Raw genomic sequence first — 20,945 nt, 5'->3', positions numbered from 1 at the left:
GAGGGGTGCTTCAGAGGGGTGAGCAGCATGAGCGGGGCTGCCTCTGCGCGGGGTGCTGAGCCAGTATTTAAGGGCGATCCCGTGCCCTCGCTAACAAGTCTAGTCCAACAGTACCTGAGCAGAGCAGAGGCAGTTGTCAGTAAGAGGGTCCATCCACAGAGCGAGCGATGAACCAAGGTCCAGTATCCACCTGGTCAGGAGACAGGGCTGAAATCAGGGCTGGGTAATAGGGCTGAAATCAGGGCTGGATAATACAGCTACAATATACACCTAAAAGACAGGGCTGGAGGCACGGCCAAAACAGATTAACCTACAAGATTGTTTAAAAAGAAACCCTGAAAGCCCCGGGCTTGAGCTTAAATGCAGCTCAAGAGGGTGGGAGGTCCCAGGTGAGGCTGCTTAGGATAATTAAGGGCCATTAATTTGCCCACAGGTGCCTGACGCAGCTGCGTAAGAGCCACGGGGCAGCAGATGAAATCGGAGCAAACCAAAAAGCGCTTCTTCGAGCCGCGCAGCGGATCTGCGCGCCCATTGCCCCCGGGGGGCTCGAAGCATGTGCAGGCGTAAGGGCAACTTGGATAACTTTCTGGCAAGAAAAACCATCGAAGACTGCTGGAAATGCCTGGTTTGGAGGTCCTTATGTTTTAGGGAGTTGTTAGCTGGGACAGCGCATACCTGCTCGCTATCCTCTTAGGCTGTTCGGTAAATGTTCGATTTTGGCCGCAGCTGGTGGCCCACTAAGCGGACCTTTGCTCTGATGGAGCCGTGCGGTTCTTCCTCGCCTTGGATACCACAGGTTGTCTTCCTTTCCCAAGGGGTTTTTTGGTTGTTTTGGTTTGGTTTGGGGTTTTTTTGTTTGGTTTTTTTTTTTTTTTTTAGATGTTCCTTCAATTTGGGCTGAAGCAATTGGATCCTACCTCTGTCAACAGCCCTGAGTCCTCTCCTTCTCCTGTAGGGGCTCTGATTTTCTGCTCTCCTCCGCTACACTTAGCTAGAACTGTTAGTTGCTCAGCTTGCTGTTTCCAATTAGTTTGGCCAACATCTGTCCCATCCCCAAGGATACAGAACTTTTTCATGACATCACTCCCCGAAATACGCGATCCCAACCCCTGCCTTTCTGCACCCTTTGGGTCTAGAGTTTGTCCTAGCTCCGGTGCCTTTCCATTTAGGTGCTTCCCTGTAGTCACCGGGTCTTGACTGCGTGGTAAACAGGCACTCGCGTCCCCAAGACGTGTTGGGATAAAGCTGAGCACCCCATCCTGACGCCGCTCGCAGAACCGGCCCGCCGCAACCGTGTCGTTCCCTCCCAGTACACAGAAATACCTGCGTGCACGAAGCTGGCAGAGCAAGGACGTCGCTCCAGCAGCCCTTGGAATTTCTATTCTCTAGCCGTGCCATCACAGAGATGCTGCTTGGCTAGGTCCTCCCCGACGAGTGAGGGTGCCTGGCTCCATCTCCAGCCCACCCAGGAGCATTTTGGGTGAGCACAGCCATAATCCTGCTACACTACCCTGCCTGTCACGTCCAACACGGGGCAGCAAGGTGGGAGGACAAGGGATCACTCGTTGCGTCCAATATGCAGGTGGCCTTCGCCTGGGGCAGAGGCTCCAGGTCGCTCGCTGGCCTGTCGGCTGATGCCGTCCAACCGCCCTTACCTGCCTCTCGCTTCCCAGACAGCCTCCGAGGAACAGCACCAGTGAGCAGGATGGAGCGGGCAACCCCTGCGGAGGGATGAGATGAGATGCTGCGGCGGAGGAACGCTAGTCCAGCTAGAAGGATCGAGCGACAGGCTCCGATACGATCTATCCACAAATGCCCAAGGAAGCGGTTGTAGAACCAGCTGGGAATATTTCTGGGGCAAGAGGTGCTCTAGAGGTAAAGAATACCACAGGGACGCACAGGCAAGACAAGACACATTCGTTAGCGACTTGGCTGCGGGAATCAGTCCACGGCGCGCAGCCGTCCTGCCCGAGACGTAGGGCAGCAGGCAGGGAATTCCACAGGAATGGGACGGATGGGCGAGGTGGAACAAAAGGACATCACGCAACAGCAAACGCATGCGAGAGGTCACTTGCAAGTTGGAGAGCACGCAGGCAGTGGCGCTGCGGCTCTTGCGCGCTTCGAAAGGGTTGTTGTGTACAAACTGGGAAGGACGGGCAGGAGCGACGAGAGGGACGTGGAGCTGCAAGGGGGAGAGAAGGCACATCCCGAGACCTCTGCCCGAAACAGGTCCTCCCAGTGTGCTCAATGCCACCAGCCCCAGGCCATCTGGAGAAGGGTCACGGAGGCAGCAAGGGTTCAGGGTGGCGATGAACCTGCCGCCAAGCCCACTACGTGAAGAAGCACCAGGTCTAGGGAGAAAAAAGAGGGACCCAAGAGCCAGCCCCAACCACAGCTTAGCTCACCAAGAGGCCTTGGCTTGAAGAAACTCCACAGCTCCCAGCTGCGAGACACGTCGCAAGCGTCAGGAAAGGGACAAACGCTTTTGAGAACTCTGCTCTATAGACAGCAAACTCGCTTGCGCCCAGACAGGCTCAGCTGACCCCGTTTCCAAGCCCTAGACCAAATCTGAGCTCTGAGCCAGCTAGCACATTCCAAGAAGTGAGCCCTCTTCCCCCTCCAGCATCTCCGTAGCCCCTCTGGGTAGCAGAGGTGGGAAAGGGATCCCGGACATTTCTGGTCCATCCCTGCTCAAAGCAGAGCTAACTAGATTGGGATGTTCAAGGCTTATCTGGTCCAGGGTTGAGTATCTCTTGAATGATGGAGATCCCGCAGCTTCTCTGGGACTCAGACCTCTACCACCCTTGGGAGGAAGCGTTTTTCCTAATACTCAATATGAATTTCCCTTGTGCACATCGCCTCAAGCCCAGCCCCAATAGCCTCCCAGGAAAAGCTCGGCTTTTTCTCTATAACCCTCCCAACCCAGAGCCGTGCGGCAAGCAAAACTGCTGGTCTGCACCTTGGCCAAACCCACAGCATCCCACTCTGGATCCAAGGGAAAAGACCGACCCCGTGCTGGCTCGGCTCACGTTCACGCTGCGGAGACTGGGGCTTCTTGTAAATCATCGGCCCACCCCGTCTTCCCCAGGAAAAGACTGGCAGGACCCTGCCATTGCTCAGGACCATTGACGCAGGGGAGGGGGCTGCAGTCCGCATCCGAAAGCGGGATTCCGCCCCCAGTATCCCCATCCAGGTCTGGCAGAAGCAGCAGCTGAAAATCTCCCGTGCGAAAACGCAACCTCGCGCTGGCTGCAAAGCTGCCACAGGGGTGGGTGCACAAACCCAATTAACAAAGCAGAAAAGTCGCTGGGAAAGCTTGGCTACCTGAACTGGGGGGGGGGAGCCTGTCACAGTGTCCATATGTGGTTCCTTGCAGGGCATCTGAGAGGGACTTTTTTTTTTCTTGAGACGCACGTCCCTCTTGCAGAGCAAAACACGCCTGCCCAGAGAGACAGCAAGCGCTGAGGCAAAGCGCTCCCTCAGGGCACGCCACGACAGGCTGGGAATGACATCTCGGATCCAGCTGGGAAGGGGGCAAAAGGGTTAAACACAGGAGACAGATGCCTGAGCAACCGGCCTCCAACCCTTCCCAGGAACCAAGTGGAAGAAAACAGTCAAACAGCCATCTGACAGCAGCATCTTACAAAGACCAAGAAAAAAAAAAAAAAAAAAAAAAAACCAAACAAAAAAAAAGCCTTCTTTATTGAGAGCAGCACATAAAAACCCAACAAAACCCAACCCTTCTTGGCTGCGGTACCCTCCGCTCAAGCAAACAAACTAACCCACTCTAGGCTGCATTCCAGTAACAGAAATACTATGTTAGGGAGGAGTCGGCACTCTGGAAGAGGGAAAGAGGGGGTACTGCCCAGAGTCGTTGTACAAAAAAAAAAAAAAAACAAACCAAAAGGCACAGGGTAGTTGGGAAAGGTAGTGAGCTCCTTCATATGCCAGGCACTTTTGTGTTCCTGCTGGCTGGCCGGTACCCGTGGGGCGCGGGAGAGCCAGGCATACCTAGCACAGACGGACGGAGAGAGCGGCCGGGCCGGGCCAGCAGATATGCGTGTGGCGAGCGGGGATGGAGAGCCTGGTACTGGAGCCCAGCTCTTTACTGGGAGAGGGAAGAGCTGCGTTCCATCCACGCCAGCAGCCCAAAGGCTCCGGGCTGGGCAGGCGGAGAGCAAGAGGCAGCGAGGGCTGTTCTTTTGGGACCCGTGGAGGACAGGGGTGGGTGGGGGAGACTGGGGGGACACACTGGCTTGTGCTTTGAGTCCAGCAGCTGCTGGTGCCGAGCCGCTCGCTGGCGCGTCGGGGTCAGGCTCAGCAAAGGGGCCGTAAGGAGCGCCGGGGGCTCCCCGGGCGCCTACAGGACCCCCGTCCGCCCCCGCGCCGCGTCCTTCCCCGGCGAGGGCCGGGATGCTCAGGCTTTGCTGTCGGCTGGGCTGTCCCCAAGGGCGGTGGCAAGCTCGCTGAAGGAGGGTCGATCCTTAGGGCTGGGGGCCCAACAGCGCTGCATCAGCTTGGCGAGGCGAGAAGGGCAACCCTCGGGCTGCGGGAGCTTCGTCTTTCCCGACTGCAGACCTGGCGCGAAAGCAAAAGTCCGGAGGGGGGCCGTTGGGGGAGAGATGCGATCCTCTTCGTGGGCAGCATCTCTCCACGCGGGCTGGAACGGCCTCTCCCCAGCCAGACCAGCGCCGTGTCGAGAGAGGGGGGACGTCACCCAGCCCCTTCCTTCTACCACAAGAAAAGGATGCGGGCTACAACGCCAGGGACGGCACGAGGTAGTCCACATACCTGCTAGGACCTCGTCGTCCGCCAGCGGGGTGTAGGGCATCTCCCCGTGCGTGAAGACCTCCCACATGAGCACCCCAAAGGACCACACGTCTGACTTGGTGGAGAACTCGTCCTCCAGCACGGCTTCAGGCGGCATCCAGCGCAGCGGGATCCAGGCTTGGCGAAAGTGGTAGTACTCGCTGCGGGCAGGACGGGCAGGCGATGAGACTGGTGCCATCCCGTTCCCTCCCCTTCCCCTGCCAGGCTCCCAGCTGACCTGTTGTACACGTCTTTGCTGAGGCTCAGGGATGAGACCTTGACCTGCCGCTGGGCACTGACCAGGCAGTTCCTGGCTGCCAAATCCCGGTGCACGAACCTGCCGTTGGAAAGATGCTCCATGCCCAGGGCCACCTGCGTGCAGAGAGACACCTGACCCCCCAAGGGAGATGTCAGCCACCGGCCGCCTTCCTCGGGGGTCCCCAAGCCCCACAGCGCTTCCAAAGCTGCGCTATCACCTTATGTTTGGTAGTGAGGGGCTGCGGCTTCAGAGACTCATCCTTGCTCTTGGAGATCCTCAGGAACTGCTTCAGGTCCCCCTGGGAGACAGACAGCAACTCAGAGGCAGCACTTCTCCGTGCTGCCAGCCGCACCGGTCCCCGCTGTGCCCAGGTGGAGCACAGCTCCATAGTCCCCCACCTGCCCTCCTGGTCCCTGCCCTGCAGGGCAAGCCGGTATCTCACTTCTGGGCCTCGACTGGCTAAGATAAGCAGTTTTCAGGACGTTTTTCATGTCCCAAACTGATTTCTCTCCCATCAACTCCCAGGCTCCCCCTAGCAGCCCTTAGCATTCGCAGCCATTCTGCAGCACGGAGTCCCATAGCTTAACTTAGTGGAGTCCTGGACATAAACCAGAAATCAGGAGGATGTGGGAAAGGATAAAGTCAGCTCCAGGTCTTGCAGGAGACCTCCCCCCCCCATTCCCCTTGAGGTTCCTCCACGTGTTGGGAACAGTGGTAAACTCAGCCTGGTCTCGCTACACCTTGCTTGCTCTGTGCTGCCAGCCTGGACCGTGCCACACTTGCAGGTCCCATGCCCACTGTCCACCCATCCTCCGCCTCCTCCTCCTCCTCCTCCTCCTCGCTGCGGGCGCCGCTGGCAGAGCCCTTACCAAGTCCACGTACTCCAGGACCATGTAGTGCGGCTCTGCCTCGCGGCACAGCCCCAGCAGCCGCACCACGTTGGAGTGGTTCAGCTTGCCGAACATCTCGGCTTCTCTCCGAAAATCCAGCTGCAGCTGCTCGTCCCTCGTCTGCAAGCTCTTCACCAGGACCAGTGCTTCACCCTCGCCATCCTCCGCGCCTTTTGCCTTGGCCAGGAACACTTCGCCAAACTCCCCCCTACCTGGAAGCGTAGAGCAGCACATGGGAAGGCAGCATACGTTAAGACAGCGTATGTATTTGACAGCCCGGGGGCTGCGGGGCCCTCTGTACCCCAGCACATCCAATTTTCTGGCTAGGACACGCTGGGTTTTCAGCCACAGGTTTCCTGCCGGAGCGGGGTCAGGGCCAGGCTGTCCCAGCGTACCCAGGGTTGTGATTGTCTGCAGGTTGGAACGTGGAAAGTGCATCTTGTCGGCAGCGCTGTGCCGCTTGCTGGCCCCGGAGCTGCCGCCCAGGTTGGTCAAGGCCACTTCTTCCTGGATCTCTGCTGTCATCTGCCCATTCTGCAGCAAAGTACCACCTGCAAGGGAAGCGTAAACGGCTTCAGCATCCCGCCAGGCTGCGCGGAGAACGTCACGCTAAGGATCGGCCCCTTCTGGGGCTGACGCTCCGAGCACCCACGACTGGCTGCAAGCACCCCAGCTTGACGTCTAACCCCAGGCAACAGAGCGGCCTCCGCACAGTTGTTCCCTCTCCGGGCTCACGTCTGGCCCCATCCCTGGCAGCCCTGCAGCCACCCTTGAAATCAGACGCTGAGCAATGGCTTTGGTCCCAGAGGTAACCAGACCCATCTGGCCTCGTCCATCCCATGCCACTTGGTCATCCCGAAGCGCTGGCTACATCCAAACCACCATTGACAAAACTCTGCGGAACAGCAGCAGGAGACTGGACGCGTGAGGCAAGCGATAGCGCAGAGATGACCCTGCTCGCTATTAAGCCCAAGCGACCTTCTGGCATTAGCTGCTCCAGCCCGACTCCCCTGCTCCTGCTCACTTCCCAGCAAGCCAGCAATGCTCACGTCCTTGGTAACCTCGAACCCGTCAGACCAGATCAGCCTGGAGTTTCCTTCGCTGCCTGGGTTCAAGCAGGGAGCACCGTCCTTGCAATCAACCCCAGCAAGCTTTCTGCTCAGGAACTCCGCTAGAAATTTCCCTGGCACGAACAGAAGCCAACGAACAGGACAGAACGTTATTGCCTTAAGAAAGTAGAGAACCCTGCATTTTCCCGGCAGCTTGTAGGGGAAAAGACTGTACAGATAGCAAACCTTGACTTTTGAATGCATTGACCGCTTGGATCGGACTTGGCACTAGGAAGCGGTGCTTCCCGTAAGCTGAAGGCAGGAGTTTGAACGTAAAGCGGGGCACGGCACTGAGCTAAGGTGGCTGCCGCACGTGCAGCATCACCCTGCATCACTGTGCACGCTCCACTTCAGCTAGTCCAGGAGCAAGCGTTAAGGAAACACCCGGCCACGCAAAAGGATTTAATCACAACGTTAAGACTTGACCCAACACGAGGCAACTCCAACAGGAATCCCACTGCCCGTAATTTCCATCAAGGGGTATCGTACAGCAGCGTGCGTACGTGCACGCTTCCAACGAACGCGTACGAGAGAGGTACCAGCCCACCAGCACATCCTGAGCAGGTCTGGCCACGACGACAGGGACTGTGGCTTTGCCAGAGGTAGGCTTGGAGCTGAGATAGGTGGACTTAAGCTACTGACAGCCGTCCTCTCTCACACGCTGGGGTAACATTTGCAGAAGACGACGGTGAAAACCCGCCACCTACCCTGTGAATCAAAGCGTGATGCTACTTACGCTCTCCCTGTTTTTATGCTAATTATTAGCAAGACTGTTTGACCCTGCGCTGTCTGCACTCATGACTGATGGTGTCTCAAGACTACAAGCTTGAAGCCAAGAGGATAATACAAGACGACCGCTGCAACTGTGCCAAGAAAACACCAAAGGCTGCAGAGCGAGTATGCTGCCACTGAGAGACAGCACCAGCGGGCAGCAACGACAGACGCTTTTGAGAACAGACATCCCCGTGTTTCACAGAGCTTTGACAAGACAGTCAATAACAAAAGGGACCGCGAAAATGAACAGGAAGCTTAATTTACGTGTCCAGAGGGGAACCAAGTGTAGAGGAGCTGCCTGCTTTGCCCACCTGCCTGCAACACCTGAGCATCTCCTGGAGAAAGAGACGCAGCCACGCTGCCCTGGAGAAATTAGCACGTGCCAACACAGAAATCAAATGCTCCCCTCGGTCCCCGCAGCCGTTAACCTCCCCAAATGCTATGTCTTTATTCACCCAGAGAAAGCAGCACAGTCAGACAGAGGGACACTGAGAGCAAGCACCCTTGTTACGGAGGATGTGGCGCACCGAGGACGTGACCTTGGAAGGTGACCGACTTGTTCGGAGTGCATCGATCCATAGGAAATCCATAGGAAGGATCCACTGCAAATCCATAGGAAGGTCAAATCTGTCTGGATCCTGAGGGCACTGGAAAAGTCAGCTGGTGGCCAGCCAGGGAGTACTTGTCATCGGGTTAGGTGCTGAGATACTTCAGGTCACCCAGCTAAAGAGGGACCACGTCAAAAGGAGGAAAAGAGCCAGATCTTTGAAGACCATGGTGAAGGGGGTGACTCCACTGGAGCTGACAGCAAACGCAAACCACTTCTCCAGAGAGGCTATGGAAGTACCAAAAAGGAGTGTAGACGTCTGGGCAGCTGGGTCTGCTTGTAGCAGTGAGGATGCATCTCTGACAGCTAAACTGGTTCCAAATGAAGGGGATAACAAGAGGCAAAGTCTGGCAGAATAAAAAGAAAAATATAATAAACACAGGCCAAAATAAAAATCTGAGACCACCTCAAAAAAAAGATTAGAACAAATCCTTTCCCAGGAAGAGGATGCTGGCCGGAGCCTGTCGGCACCAGGTGAGCTGCCTACGACTTGTCCACAGAAGAGCTCACAGTGGCGACAGCAGCAGAGCACAAAGCTGCAGAGATGCTTCTGCATCCCTGCTCCCAGGAGGTTCCCCCACAGCCAGACTTCTCTTCCGGAGGTTTGGCTCTGTTCAAAGTACCAATACAAGAGGAAAAACAGGAGACAAACCCAGCAGGGATGTTTTGCCAGGACCTCACAGCAACCCCCACGCCATCAGGACGCGGCTGTGTGCCGGAAAACCGGGAGGGGGAAGCACGATGGCTGCATTTACAGTGTGGGGGCAGATCCAGGGAATTATAAGGGCAGCACGCTCAACTGCACCCCATCACTCACAAGTCCTCACTGGTATCAGTGAGGCAAGGACAACCATGACGTCAGGAAAAAAGAGCTGAAACAGCTTTTGGAAATGAAAACGATGCCTCAGAGATCTCGGGTTCACCGAAGGAGTCATGTAGCTCATGCACAGTGGGGACCCAGTTTAGTCTATTTGCGGGGATTTTGCAGGGTCTCACGGAAACAGCTGTTAAAAAGCAGCTCGGCTGCCGCAGGACCGGAGGGAACATCCTCCAACGGACACACGGAAAGTAGGCAGCAGGGTAGTACAACACGCTGCCGACGTGGAAGGGCTGCTGCCGGCAGCGGTTTGCCAAAGCCGCCAACTTAGCAAAGGTAGCTTTGCAAAGGTAGCAGCAAAGGTACAGGCCAGCTGTGGCCAGCTGCAGAGGGACACGGAGCACTGGGAGGTGCAGCCAGAAATAAAACGTGAGGGCTGGGGAAAGCAACCCCAGTGTCCCATCCACAGTGGCGGGCTCAGCCCCGAGCTGCCTGCTCTCTCTCCGGAGCGAGCTCTGCGGACAGGGAACCGAAGCCCGTGGCACAGCCGGGAACAGGACAGAGCCCAGCTGTGTCCCTCGGCAAAGCTGGACGCACCAAGTCCTGCCTGGGGCTCCCCATCTCAGAAAGGCGACAGCGCGACCAGAAAAGGCGCTCGCGGGAAACAATCAGACGTACAGAAGAGCTGTGTGTTCCAGCGCAGAGCTGATAGGTGACAAGCTTGGAAAGCAAAGAGAGAGTTTTGTGCTCCAGGAGTCCTTGCTGGAGGATGCCGTAGATGCTCAAAGCTTATATGGGTTTCAGAGATAACAGGGTGAGTTCACAGCAGAGTTCAGGGCTGTTCAGTGAAAAGTCTTCCCGTTAGCACCAGGAGCTGCTGAACTGCGATTGGAACGGGCTGGAAGAATACTACTATTTCATTACATTGCAATAGGGATACCCCTGTCCCCTTCGCAAAGGGTGTATGGGATGCCACGTACGGGTGCTGGGAAGTGGGAGCGATACGTAACTCAGCAGACAGAGGCCGGCCACAACGTGGGGCTGGGATGCAGGTTCCACACTAACTGCCTATTGCTCACCTGGCAGCGGGTCTCTGCCACCAGCCGTAGCCAAAACCAAAAGCAAGAGACTCCCAGGGTAAAGAGAAGTCCCCTGCTCCCTGGGAGCTCCCCGTCCCTCAGCCCCTCCAGCCCAGGGGTAATGGGCCAGCAGCGAAGCCCCGCACCCCCAGAAGTGCCGGCCTCACCATTCAGACACTCCATTTCAGGCTCCTCGCCCTCCGGGTGCTTCTTCAGCCTCTTGGCTTTTCTCCGCTTCTTACAGTAGAACATCAGCCCCAGCACGATAATGATGTAGGCAACAGCCGCCCCCACCGAAAGCCCAATGGTCTGGATCATCTTGTAGGGTGTGTGGCTGCCAGGTCCCTCATCCTCTTCCGCTGCCGGCTTGTCTGTGGGGCAGAAAGCACCAAACCCATGAGGGTGCGGAGGGATTTCCCAAATCCTGCCCAGGGATGGGCTGGTGGAATGAGAAAAGCCCCCCCACCCCCCACCCCGCCGCTGCTGCGGCCACCTCCTCGTCCAGCCGCGGCACGCCGTGTCGCATCCCGATGGGGACGCTGCCGTGACTCCCTAGCAGGCACGACCCACCGGTGGGGCCAGAAGCAGAGCCTAGAGCTGCTGGGGACACCAGGAGGCCACGTCCCGACGTCGGGCACCTCCCTTACCTACGACGTATAGGAAGGCCTCGCGGTGCTTGATGTTGCAGCTGTTGCCGGCGATACAGGTGTATTTTCCAGAGTCCTCGGCGGTGACGTCATAAATCACCAGGGAGCCGTTGGGCATGATCTGAATCCTGCCAACCACACAGAGCCCTTTGCAAGCACCAGAGGGCAGAGGCAGGCTTGGGGTACCTGCAACCCCATCTTCCCAGGGTGCCTCAGCCCCGCGTCCCCAGCGCAATCGTCCCGAATCTCAGGCTGTGCAAGGCTCAAGAGCAAACGGTCGCAAGCTCAGCTGCAGCTTGGCAGGCTGTGGCAGAAAAGGGAACCCCGAGGCCGGGAGAGTCCAGGGCCTGGGACACGGAGACAACCGACTGTGTGCCCCCCCCGAGCTGGGAACCCGAGACCGCACCATCGGCGCCCGCGTGCTGGGTAGGCACGGGGAACGCCACGCTGCGCCACGTTTCGGTTTGGAATGGAGGCTGTGTACCTGGGCAGCAGCTTGCCGGGATCCAAAATCTTGTCCTTCCCTTTCCACTGGATGTGCGGCATGGGGTCTCCCTCTGCCTGGCACTGGAACATGGCTGTGTGCCCCTGGTACACCGTCGTGGGCTCTGGCTCTAGCTTGAAGGTGACGTAAACTGAAAGCAGAGAGGCCGACACGAACGCTGTCAGCTTCTGGGAACGATGCTCAGCTCCCACAAGGGAGCGGGGCCGGCGCTGGCTCCGCGGCACATGCCCTCTTGGGCTGTTTGCAAAGCACTGACAGACCAGACACTCGAGTGCCACGGGGCAGAATTCGGGGTCAGGCCAGACATTTCTCTCTCTGCCGGGGCATGCCGGTGGGCTGCCACCCAGGCAAACCCACTGCAAGGCCAGCGCAGCGGGAAACCCACCTGCCCGCCACAGAGCCCTCACCTGCGACCACGAGCTGCACGGTGGCACGGATCTCGCCTTGCGGGCTGTTGGAGGCGATGCACGTGTAGTTCCCCGAGTCGCTCCTGCTCACCTTGTGGAAGGACAAGATGCCGGCATTGTGACTGACGTGGGATGGCAGGCTGCTCCCGTCTGCAGGACGCAAGAAGAGGGATGCAGCAGTGACGCAGGGAGCACTGGGCCACCAGGCAGCCGCAGAACCGCCGCTTCACCCGCGTTGGACGTGGGTCAACGCAAAGGTCCTGGGGCCCCAGGTCAGAAGCAGACATACTGCATCCAAGTCGACCCCCACCCCGCTTACCTGTTTTAGTCCACTGGATGGTGGGTTTTTCCCGGCCAGTGGCCGAGCAGGACACTGTAACCTCCTTATCAAACTCCATGCACTGCAGCGGCTGGGGCGGCGGGGTGAACTTCAGCTTCTCTGCAAAGGACAGAGGTGCTGTTAAGGCCCCCTGAGCCGCAGAAAGCACCAGAGCTCGGGGTATCGTTGCCTGCACCCTGCCAGGCAAAAGAGCTCCCCAAAAGGGGAGGATGCGGAGTTCTTGGCAGCATACCTAGCACGTGCACCCGTGCGTATCCCTCGATGCTGCCTGCTGGCGTGCTGCTCACGCACTTGTACGTGGTCCCGTCGTACACCTCCACATTGTTGATGCGCAGCGTCCCGTTCTCGGAGATCTCAAACCGTGAGTCCTGCCCAGAGGGAAGGAGGGAGGGAGCGGGGCAGAAATGACATTGTCACCAGCCCTGGGCTCAGACTTTGCCTGTGGCACTCCTGACGTTCCCACAAGCCCGCACCAAGCCTCAGATAAAACACAGCCCTGCTGAGACCCACGTGGAGAATTGAGGCAAGCTGCAGTGACACCTCTCTCGTCACTGCCCCAAAAGCGGAGGGCTGGCTCCCAGCCAAGCGGCTAGAGACAGCCAGTCGTGCACCCGTACACCAGGAGGAGGGAGATGGTGCCAGGAACATGGCCAGAGTGGGGGTGACAGGGATGCTGGGCCTAGGAGCAAGGCAAGAAACAGCAGCAGTAGAGGAAGGAGCTGAGCAGGTACCTGGCCGAAGTGCCCGTGAGCAGCAGGGGCTTGCCCCATCGCCTCACCTCAGAGATGGAGACGCCGTTGCGGTACCAGGTGACGGTGGGTTTCAGGGAGGCCTTGCTGAGGCAGTGCAGGTATCCTGGCTTGCTCTCCTCCAGCTGGCTGTCCTTGGGCATCTCCACCCATTTGGGTACCGCTGGGCACGGAGGCAAGGGGTTACACGGGGCCGCTCACCGCCTCTCTGGCCAGCAGCAGGGCAGAGCAGACAGGCAGCGTGCAGCCAGCCAGGAGAGATGTGCCTCTCCGTATCAACGAGGCGATGCGCCATCCCGCCCCAGCTCACCCCAACCCTCTATCCAGCCCCTTTCTCCGCTCCCAGCCCTTCTTGGAAAGCTGCCTACTAGCCACAGTGATGCTCAGTTCCTGCTTCTTCTCTCCAGCCTTGTTGGCAGCGTGGCACGTGTAGGTCCCCGCATCCGTCTCGGTGATACTGGTGAAAACGAGCTGCTCTGCCTCTTGGTGCACCCTGCCAGCAGTGGGAACTCGTTCCTGGTTCCTCTCCCACCACACTTGGGGCGTGGGTACGCCTCGCGGGGCAACGCAGGCCACCCGGTGCCCCTGGTTCGCCGTCAACACCTTCGGGGAGAAGGGGGCCATTTCTTCGATCTCTGAGAGGAGCGATAAGACAGCGGGGCTCAAACAGGGCAGGAACACGTAGCCAACCCACCAGCCTCATCGTCCCCACGGGCGGCACCAGCCGAGGTGCTGAGAGAGCTCACCAGCTCTGTTTGCCCCCCTCATCCAGGCGGCAAGGATGAGCCATTTCACAGATTAAACCAAGCACTTCTGACCCATTGCTATATCGTCACGTCGCTCCAGAGCGACACCGCAACTCTGGGACCCGCTGCCCGCCCTGCCACCAGCCCCAGGACCTCACCTGCTAGCCGTAGAGTCGCCTTCAGCACCAGAGCTTTCCCCCTCTGCCCACGGCCAACGCACTTATAGACGCCGGTGCTGCGAGCCCTCACCTGGGTGATCAGCAGGGAGCCGTTGGCGAACACGGTGGTCCTGGGCACGTGGGGAGAAGCAAGGCTCAGCGGGCATCTCTGCGGGACGTGGGCCAGAGCCACGACCCCGGGATGTCCTACGTGAGCCCGCGGAACCGAAAGGGAGAACTTTGGACCGAGGCAAAGCTTCCCAAGCGCGAGGGGAGCCGCACACATAAACGAGGAGACGGCGGGACACGCGCTTCGTGGGGGAAATGAGCTCAGGGAATTCTCTTTTCTCGGAGAAGTGCTGGCTCCCACCAAAAGATGGGTCACCAGGCTGGGCCAGCTCTGAAAGCTGGCGCAAGCCACGAGGGGGGTTGGCAAGAGATGGTGCCCCGGGAGCTGCCGGGCCACTGGGCATCTGGCACCCAGACAGCTCCTCTTGCCTTGCCAGGCTCCAGCATCACCCTCCTCGGGCAGCCTGGGCTGGGAGATGTCCCCATCTCTGGGGTTCGCCCCATGAGTAGGTGTCTGGGGGGGGGCGGTTCACAAACATTCCTGGCTCTGGGGATCACCACAAACGGGTATCTGGAGGTGCGAGACAGCCGTGGGGCCAGCGATCGCCGTGCAGATGTTGGGGGCTGGGAGGTGTCCCTGAGGCTGGGGATCAACACCTGTGGGCATCTGGTACTGGGACACGTCCCTGACTCTGGGAATTGTCCTACGTGGGTGTCTGGGGCTTGAGGTGTCCCTGGCTCCACAAAATCACCACACACGGATGTCTGGGGCTGGCAGACATCCCCAGCTCTGGGGATCATCATGCGTGGGCACCTAGGAGCGACAGCCCCACAGGCCCGGTTGAGGACAAACTGCTTGCTGAGCCCTGTGCAGATAAAAGCCACGCACAAGTACCGAGGCCCTGCTAAACCCAAGCCAGCCAAGATGAGAAACCGATCCCAACGGCCGGCCTGACGCCGAACGCTTGCCCTCGGGCACGGCCAGGGTTTGGCCTCTCTCTGGACGAAACGGTGTCCCCTCTCCTCCCAGCCCTACCCACATCGCCGGGGTCCCTATTACTTGGATCTGTTGGTGATGGGGCTGTCTTCAAAGAGCCACTCCTGCGTGGGAGGGGGCACGGCCGCAAACTGGCAGTCGAACATGGCCTCTTCGTTCTTGGTCACGATGAGGTCCTGTGGGACGATCACCGCCTGAGGAAAGCTCTCGTCTGCAATGGCAGAGACCACAGGAGGGTGAGAAGAGAAGAGCAGAGCCGCCTGCGGTATCTATCCCTTCACCATTGCTCTGGGGGGAAACTCAAAGAAAAGAGGGGGTCGCACCCTGCGAGCCCGAAGGAGGCAGACGTGGCAGCACGGCTGTGGCCCAGGTCTGCGGGCGGTAGCTGCTCTGAGGAAAGCCCTTTCTGCTTCCACGGCAAGGCCCTGAGCACCCTGGGCTCCTAGCGAACGGATCAAACCTGTCACTGGACTGCAAATTCCCTTGTCCGATTCCAAATACCTCTCTAAGGTCAACATCTCCTTGCCTCCAAAGGCCGGCGGGGTGTCTCACCCACGCGGCACCACGGTGGCACCGGTCTTAGCCAAACCGGCAGCACCTACAGCCTCCGGGGTCCAAACCTTGTTGAAGGAGGGAGGACCCTGGTACTCCGGTACCGGAGACGACGGCATAGACCTGCTCCAGAAGGAAGCAGGGGCAGATTAACACCCGCAGACGGGGCAGGGTTCGAACCCGGCCAAGTGCGTCAGGCCTGTCTCCGGCCAGAGGCTTCGCACAGAGAAAGTCACACCAGCCTGACACTTCCAGGACATGGTTTAGTGGGCACGGTTGATGGTTGGCACTCGACGATCTTGAAGGTCTTTTCCAACCTACATGATTCTATCTAGCCTGGCTCCTGCCCTGCAGCAGGGGGGAGGCTGTTAGCAGAGCAGTAAAACAGCCGAGCCCCCCCCAGCCCCCAGCGGCCGGGACGCAAACTCACCGATGATATTCAGCGTGAAGTTGTTCTGGCTGCAGACGAAGCCGACGGCACTGCGGGCACAGCAGTAGTAGAGACCGTTGTCGTCGGGGCTGGCGCTCTGCAGGGTCAGCGTTCGCTCCTTGTTGCTGACGGAGTAGGTGCTGCGGCCGTTGGGGAGAGGCGTACCGTCCCGAAACCACTGCCACGTGGGGCTGCGAGACAGGGGCGAGAGGGTGACCGGGTGCGGGACAGCGGCAGGGCTCCCCAGAGAGCACATGTGCGGAGGAGACAGCCCAGAGATGGCCCGTTTCCCTGGCTCTCCGTCCCCGCCGCTGGCCCCGACACGGACACGAAGCCATGAGACATGCAGCCAAGTGGACGGGACATGACTGGAAAGCGACGGAGAGTGACCGCAGCACACCAAGCAGCTCAGCGACCGGACTGTGACAGCCCGTCCTTACTGTGCTCCTCGCTACGCGGCTCCGAGGAAGCCGTTTGCCTTCTCCCCCGGTGCTCAGCCGCAGGCTCAATCCTGCCTTTCGCCTTCCCTAGACTCTACTGAATCCTCGGCGGGAGAGAGGAGAGAGAGACGGAGAGAGAGAAAGAGGGGAAGAGCATGCAGCGGAGGTGCAGGGGGACCCCCGGCAGGGTCCGTTCCGCGGGAAGCGACCCTTACCGCGGGTGGCCGTCGATGTGACACCGCAGCACCACTGCGGAGGAGGGCTGGATCTCGGCTACGCTGGCCGGCTGCTTCAGCACCACACTGCCTGTCTCAATCCCTGCGGGATGAAAGAACCAAGAACCCAGCTGGCTCTCCAAACCTACAGAGCCCGGGTGGATGCCGACTCAGTAATAACCAGAGCGGGCAGCAAGGACGCCAGCACGGAGGAAAGGGACACCCAACCTGCGAACACCCCACGTTGCCCCGTGTAGCTGTTCTCTGAGGGATAAGAGGGGCTCTGAAAGGATCTGCAGTGCTCAGGACACACTTGGTGCAGTAACATCCCCGTTTCATATATACAAATGGGGAAGGTGGCAGGAGAAAGCATCTCCGACAGCCTTGGGGACATCAGAAGGTACAAGCGGCCTAGAGGGCACGAAGGACACGGTAGCTGGGGAGGAATCCTACTTGCACGGTTCATGCCGTCCGATCCCCGTCTGACCGCGGCCCCCAAACGCGTTAGCAGGTGGCCTAGCAAAGCTGTTTCCAGTCTCAGCCCCTTCCAAGAGAGCGCTTTGCCCCGTCCACGGTGGGCAGCACCGGGCTGCGGCGTGTGCCTGGCTGCCCCCTCCCCACACTCACACTTGATATTGAAAGACGCGTTGGTTGTGCGAGCCTCCTCCCCGGTGAGCAAGTTCCTCGCCACGCACTGGAAATCCCCGGCATCCCGGTGCCGATCGACAGCGGCAAACTGGAGGTTGCTGCCTTCCTTGAAGCGCTGCTCCGTGTCCCGAACGGGGAGCCCGTTCTGCAGCCATTCAAATTCCACGTCCGCTGGATCCTCCACCTCGCAGCGGAGAATGGCACTGCGGCCGTGCAGGGCATCCTGGGAGTACGGCTCCTTGGTGAAATGGATCATTGCCCGAGTCCCCACAGCTGCAAGACAGAAAAATAAGGGCACGTTTAGAGCATGGGGATGGGGAGAAGGGAGTAGGTAAGCACGTGCTGTTCTCAAGGGCCTCCGGACAGCTGATACCGCCACGTTAGGAGAAACGCCGCCCAAAGCACATCTGCCAAAAACAAGCACCGGTGGGGGAATTTAAACAGATCTGTGCTCAGATTCCAGCACAGCCTCTTTAAGGCTGTCGCTCCGACGGGAGGGAGCTCCCGCGACCCCGACACGCTGCCGAGTGCCGCGCTTCCAGCCGGAACAGAGAGACGTCTCGTGGCGTATGAGCCGAGAAGTCAGTCACCAAGACATTGGAGAGCAAGCAGCTTCCTGGGCAGTTCGGATGGTTCTTTGAGCTCCTCTCATCCTGTTTTTTGTTTTGGGACGCATCCTAAGTCCCAGCCATGCGTCAAGATTGGCCCAGATCAGAAACACCCATAGACTGTTTCTAGGCTTTCCTCAAAGCTCCTCTCCTTGGGATCATGTCTCTGTCTCACTTCCACATCCTCAGAAACTACCCAGAAAAAAAAATAATGGTCTGGAACAAGGATTGCCCATGGGAATAACCACAGCAGCTGCTGGAGCACAGCACAAGGAGACGCGGCAGTGACACCCCAAGCTTCTGCTGGGGACTCACCCCGCTTGCAAGTAGGAGCAGAAACAAGAAATTGCAATGGTTGACCCCAGGGTCTGATACCGGCCATGGGGTGGCTCTAGAAGGCTGGAAGCATCTCTCTGCAGTGGTGGAAAAGCCAAAGAATCCTCCTCCACACACTAGCCCCCACCCAAGAGCTCGGGGTCGCGGGGACAGAGCAGCCAGCGCTTTCCTAGGCATTGGCTGACGTGGCCAAGGGACCGTGCTGGCGTATTCCTAAATCTGGCTGCTGTCTGGCCACAGCCAGCCATGCAGGCGCTCTGCTCCGGTTACCAGCTGGCCGCAGAAAGGAAAGCAGACAAAGGGCAATTCAACACGCGCTGACTGCTGGTGGACTCTGTTCTCAGCACCGTGCTCTGCAGGGAAAGAGGCCAAGGCAGGCAGATTCCGAGCATCTTGGAAGCAATCTCTCACAAAGGCAAACAAGCAAGTGGTCAAAACGGTGCGCTCCCACCGCTGTAAGGAAAACGGCTTCAGAAAGTGGTTGCCTGGATGAGTTACATGAGCAGGATCCAAGCCCAGCTGAAGGACGGTTCTTCCTTGGAGGCTCAGCCGCATCCTCCTGTCCGGTGTCTGTAAAAGCCTGGTAAAGGGACACAATTTGATAGGACACCTCAGCCACCCTTTGGCTCACGCCAAAACAGGCTGCTGGGACGGACAGACAGACGTGAGCAAAGGGGAACAGGACAGTCAAATCCACTCAGGTTTGAACCTGCAGGAGCCGGGTCTGTCCTTTTCCACAGATGTGCTTCAGGGCACCAAGGCGCACGTCCGTCAAACCAGACCTGTACGGTACAAAAACACGCGCAAGGCGGCAGCGTGCATTAGGAGAGCTCGTGAAGGAGATGGATCAGTTCTCTTCTTGGGGTCTCAGCATCCCAAAACCTTTCACAGTCTACTAGTCATGCTAGTGCTGGAGCTAGTGATGAGGCACCTCTCTCTGAAGGTGTAGGCCATTAAGACACGATATCTTAAATTAGGTGTGCTTCTAGCATTAAATTGTCAGCATTGGCAGCGTAACACTAAACAGCAGCAGAACTGATTTTGCCCCATCGCTGCCAGCAAAATTGCATTTCGCTCAGCGCTGGTCAGCTGAAAGCTTCAGCAGCCTCATCACATGCATCCTGCTGCCTCAGCATCCCCCACGTCCGGGCAGGAGGACACGGCTCTTTGGACAAGAGACGTGATGAAGGCTTGGCACAAGGTCCACGTGGGAAGCAGGGATTTTACAAGGTGTCAGGAAACACCGGGATCCAGCTCCCCGGTGAAACAGGAGAAACTGTTTATGTCCTTGTCTTCCATCCTGGGGAAACGGACACAACCGTTTCAGCTCAAGCGAGATCCCTGCGATGAACGCCTCACGAGCACAAGTGCCAAAGTAAACTGGGATAAGTAAGTGTTGAAGTGCAATAAGAGCCATAAACTTGTGTTTTGTTTTGACAATAGCATCCAAGGTGCCGTTGGATGGACTGGCTGCACGTGCTGGAAACCACTGTCGCAACCGTACCTCAGATCTGGGCTACGAGGAAAGACTGGAAGCAGCTAGATGTGGTCCAGGCATTTTGGGGTGGAAAACGTCAGAAGCCCAGAGCTGGACACAGCTTTTCACGGTACTCTCAATCCAGAGCACCAGGGCCCGGTGTTCGGAGATGGGATGTGCTGCACTTGCCCATAAAAGTTGTAGAGCCCTGGTCCAGCAAACGGCTGCAGTCAGCAGGGCTCCTGCATCCCCTCCATCTCATCTGGGCTTTTGGGACAGAGGCTCAAGCAAGCTGTCCAAGCAGATGGTCTGGGATGCCATTATGCCAGAGTTTGCGTAAAACCTGCATAAAGCCAACAGACGTCACCACCTGAACCGAATGAAGACCTAGAGGACCTCCCAGCACCACCGCGCGGCAGGGCCACGTGCACGGCTTAGCCACGGGAGGCTGCCAGAACTGCCCGAGCTGGCGGACGAGAGAGCTCTCGCAGCGCTCGGTGGAGAGCAAAGGTGACCCCTGCTCGGTCTGACCGGACACCTTCACGACAGCACGGTTCTGTTGTGGTTTCGTGAGCTAACCTGGGCCGGGCTGCATCGCTAGGAGCTGCTGAAAGAAGCAGAATTGACTTTTTTCTCTTCCCTCAGTGAGAGCCACCCCCAAAAATACCCAGCAACACCAAGTTTGTTGAAAGTCGGCTTAGCAAGCCCAAGCCAGTGCAGAGCTCTCCCCTAGGAACCCAGCTGGGCCAGCCACAGTCCTGCAAAGCCAACGCCAAGCAGCAGTCCCAAAAGAGCGCGCTGGCAAACACCCACTCTCTGCGTATGTATGTGACACAAGCCATCCCCGACTGGGAGAAAAAGAAACCCTCAAACACATGTTTCTGGCCTAAAACCATTTCAACTGTGGCTACAGAAAGCTTTTCAGGAAAGCTCCAGCCAGATTAGATAAACACATTTGAAATGCAGCGCACTTGAAAACACCCAGTGGTGTTTTGCCCAAAGGATATTTAATTGAAATACAAACCCCTCCTGTTGAGGTAATAGAGGAAGGTTAAGCGAACTGTGTAGGGAAGCTGCACTGGTACCTACAGGTCCCCAGGGTATCGTTCCCACACGCCACCGAGCAAATCATCTGCAGGGAGGGGACAGGACGCACAAGGACGGAGAGAAGAGGAGGCTCAGATCACATCCCGGCCCCAACGGCATGCTTATAGCAAAGATCCGAAGGCAGGAACACAGCATCCTTCATGCAGAGGTATCCCCCTGCTCAAAATTAA

General features: G+C 58.2%; 1 protein-coding gene across 4 annotated transcripts in view; it reads right to left on the bottom strand.

Annotated features, from left to right (window-relative positions):
* Nucleotides 1-3,681: 3,681 nt before the first annotated feature.
* Nucleotides 3,682-20,945, bottom strand: part of PTK7 (protein tyrosine kinase 7 (inactive)) — a 40,361-nt gene continuing 23,097 nt past the window's right edge. For 3 of the 4 annotated variants that reach the window (XM_049833457.1, XM_049833456.1, XM_049833458.1), the window contains exons 2-20: nt 17,227-17,520; nt 16,600-16,702; nt 15,945-16,135; nt 15,026-15,173; nt 13,897-14,027; nt 13,361-13,627; nt 13,022-13,155; nt 12,476-12,611; nt 12,223-12,342; nt 11,904-12,053; nt 11,476-11,626; nt 10,992-11,119; nt 10,512-10,715; nt 6,354-6,509; nt 5,938-6,170; nt 5,286-5,366; nt 5,048-5,199; nt 4,792-4,970; nt 3,682-4,578 (exon numbers count right to left, since the gene is read on the bottom strand). In XM_049833457.1, the coding sequence (XP_049689414.1) occupies nt 4,418-4,578; nt 4,792-4,970; nt 5,048-5,199; nt 5,286-5,366; nt 5,938-6,170; nt 6,354-6,509; nt 10,512-10,715; nt 10,992-11,119; nt 11,476-11,626; nt 11,904-12,053; nt 12,223-12,342; nt 12,476-12,611; nt 13,022-13,155; nt 13,361-13,627; nt 13,897-14,027; nt 15,026-15,173; nt 15,945-16,135; nt 16,600-16,702; nt 17,227-17,503 (3,102 nt within the window). In that variant the 5' untranslated portion in view covers nt 17,504-17,520 and the 3' untranslated portion in view covers nt 3,682-4,417. Of the gene's footprint in view, nt 4,579-4,791; nt 4,971-5,047; nt 5,200-5,285; nt 5,367-5,937; nt 6,171-6,353; nt 6,510-10,511; nt 10,716-10,991; nt 11,120-11,475; nt 11,627-11,903; nt 12,054-12,222; nt 12,343-12,475; nt 12,612-13,021; nt 13,156-13,360; nt 13,628-13,896; nt 14,028-15,025; nt 15,174-15,944; nt 16,136-16,599; nt 16,703-16,827; nt 17,095-17,226; nt 17,521-20,945 lie in introns of those variants that run through there. The other variant, XM_049833459.1, reaches the window with a different exon arrangement.

The sequence above is a fragment of the Accipiter gentilis genome, chromosome 30, assembly GCF_929443795.1.
Source record: "Accipiter gentilis chromosome 30, bAccGen1.1, whole genome shotgun sequence".
Taxonomy (NCBI): domain Eukaryota; kingdom Metazoa; phylum Chordata; class Aves; order Accipitriformes; family Accipitridae; genus Astur; species Astur gentilis.
This window is presented reverse-complemented; position numbering and strand designations above follow the sequence as displayed.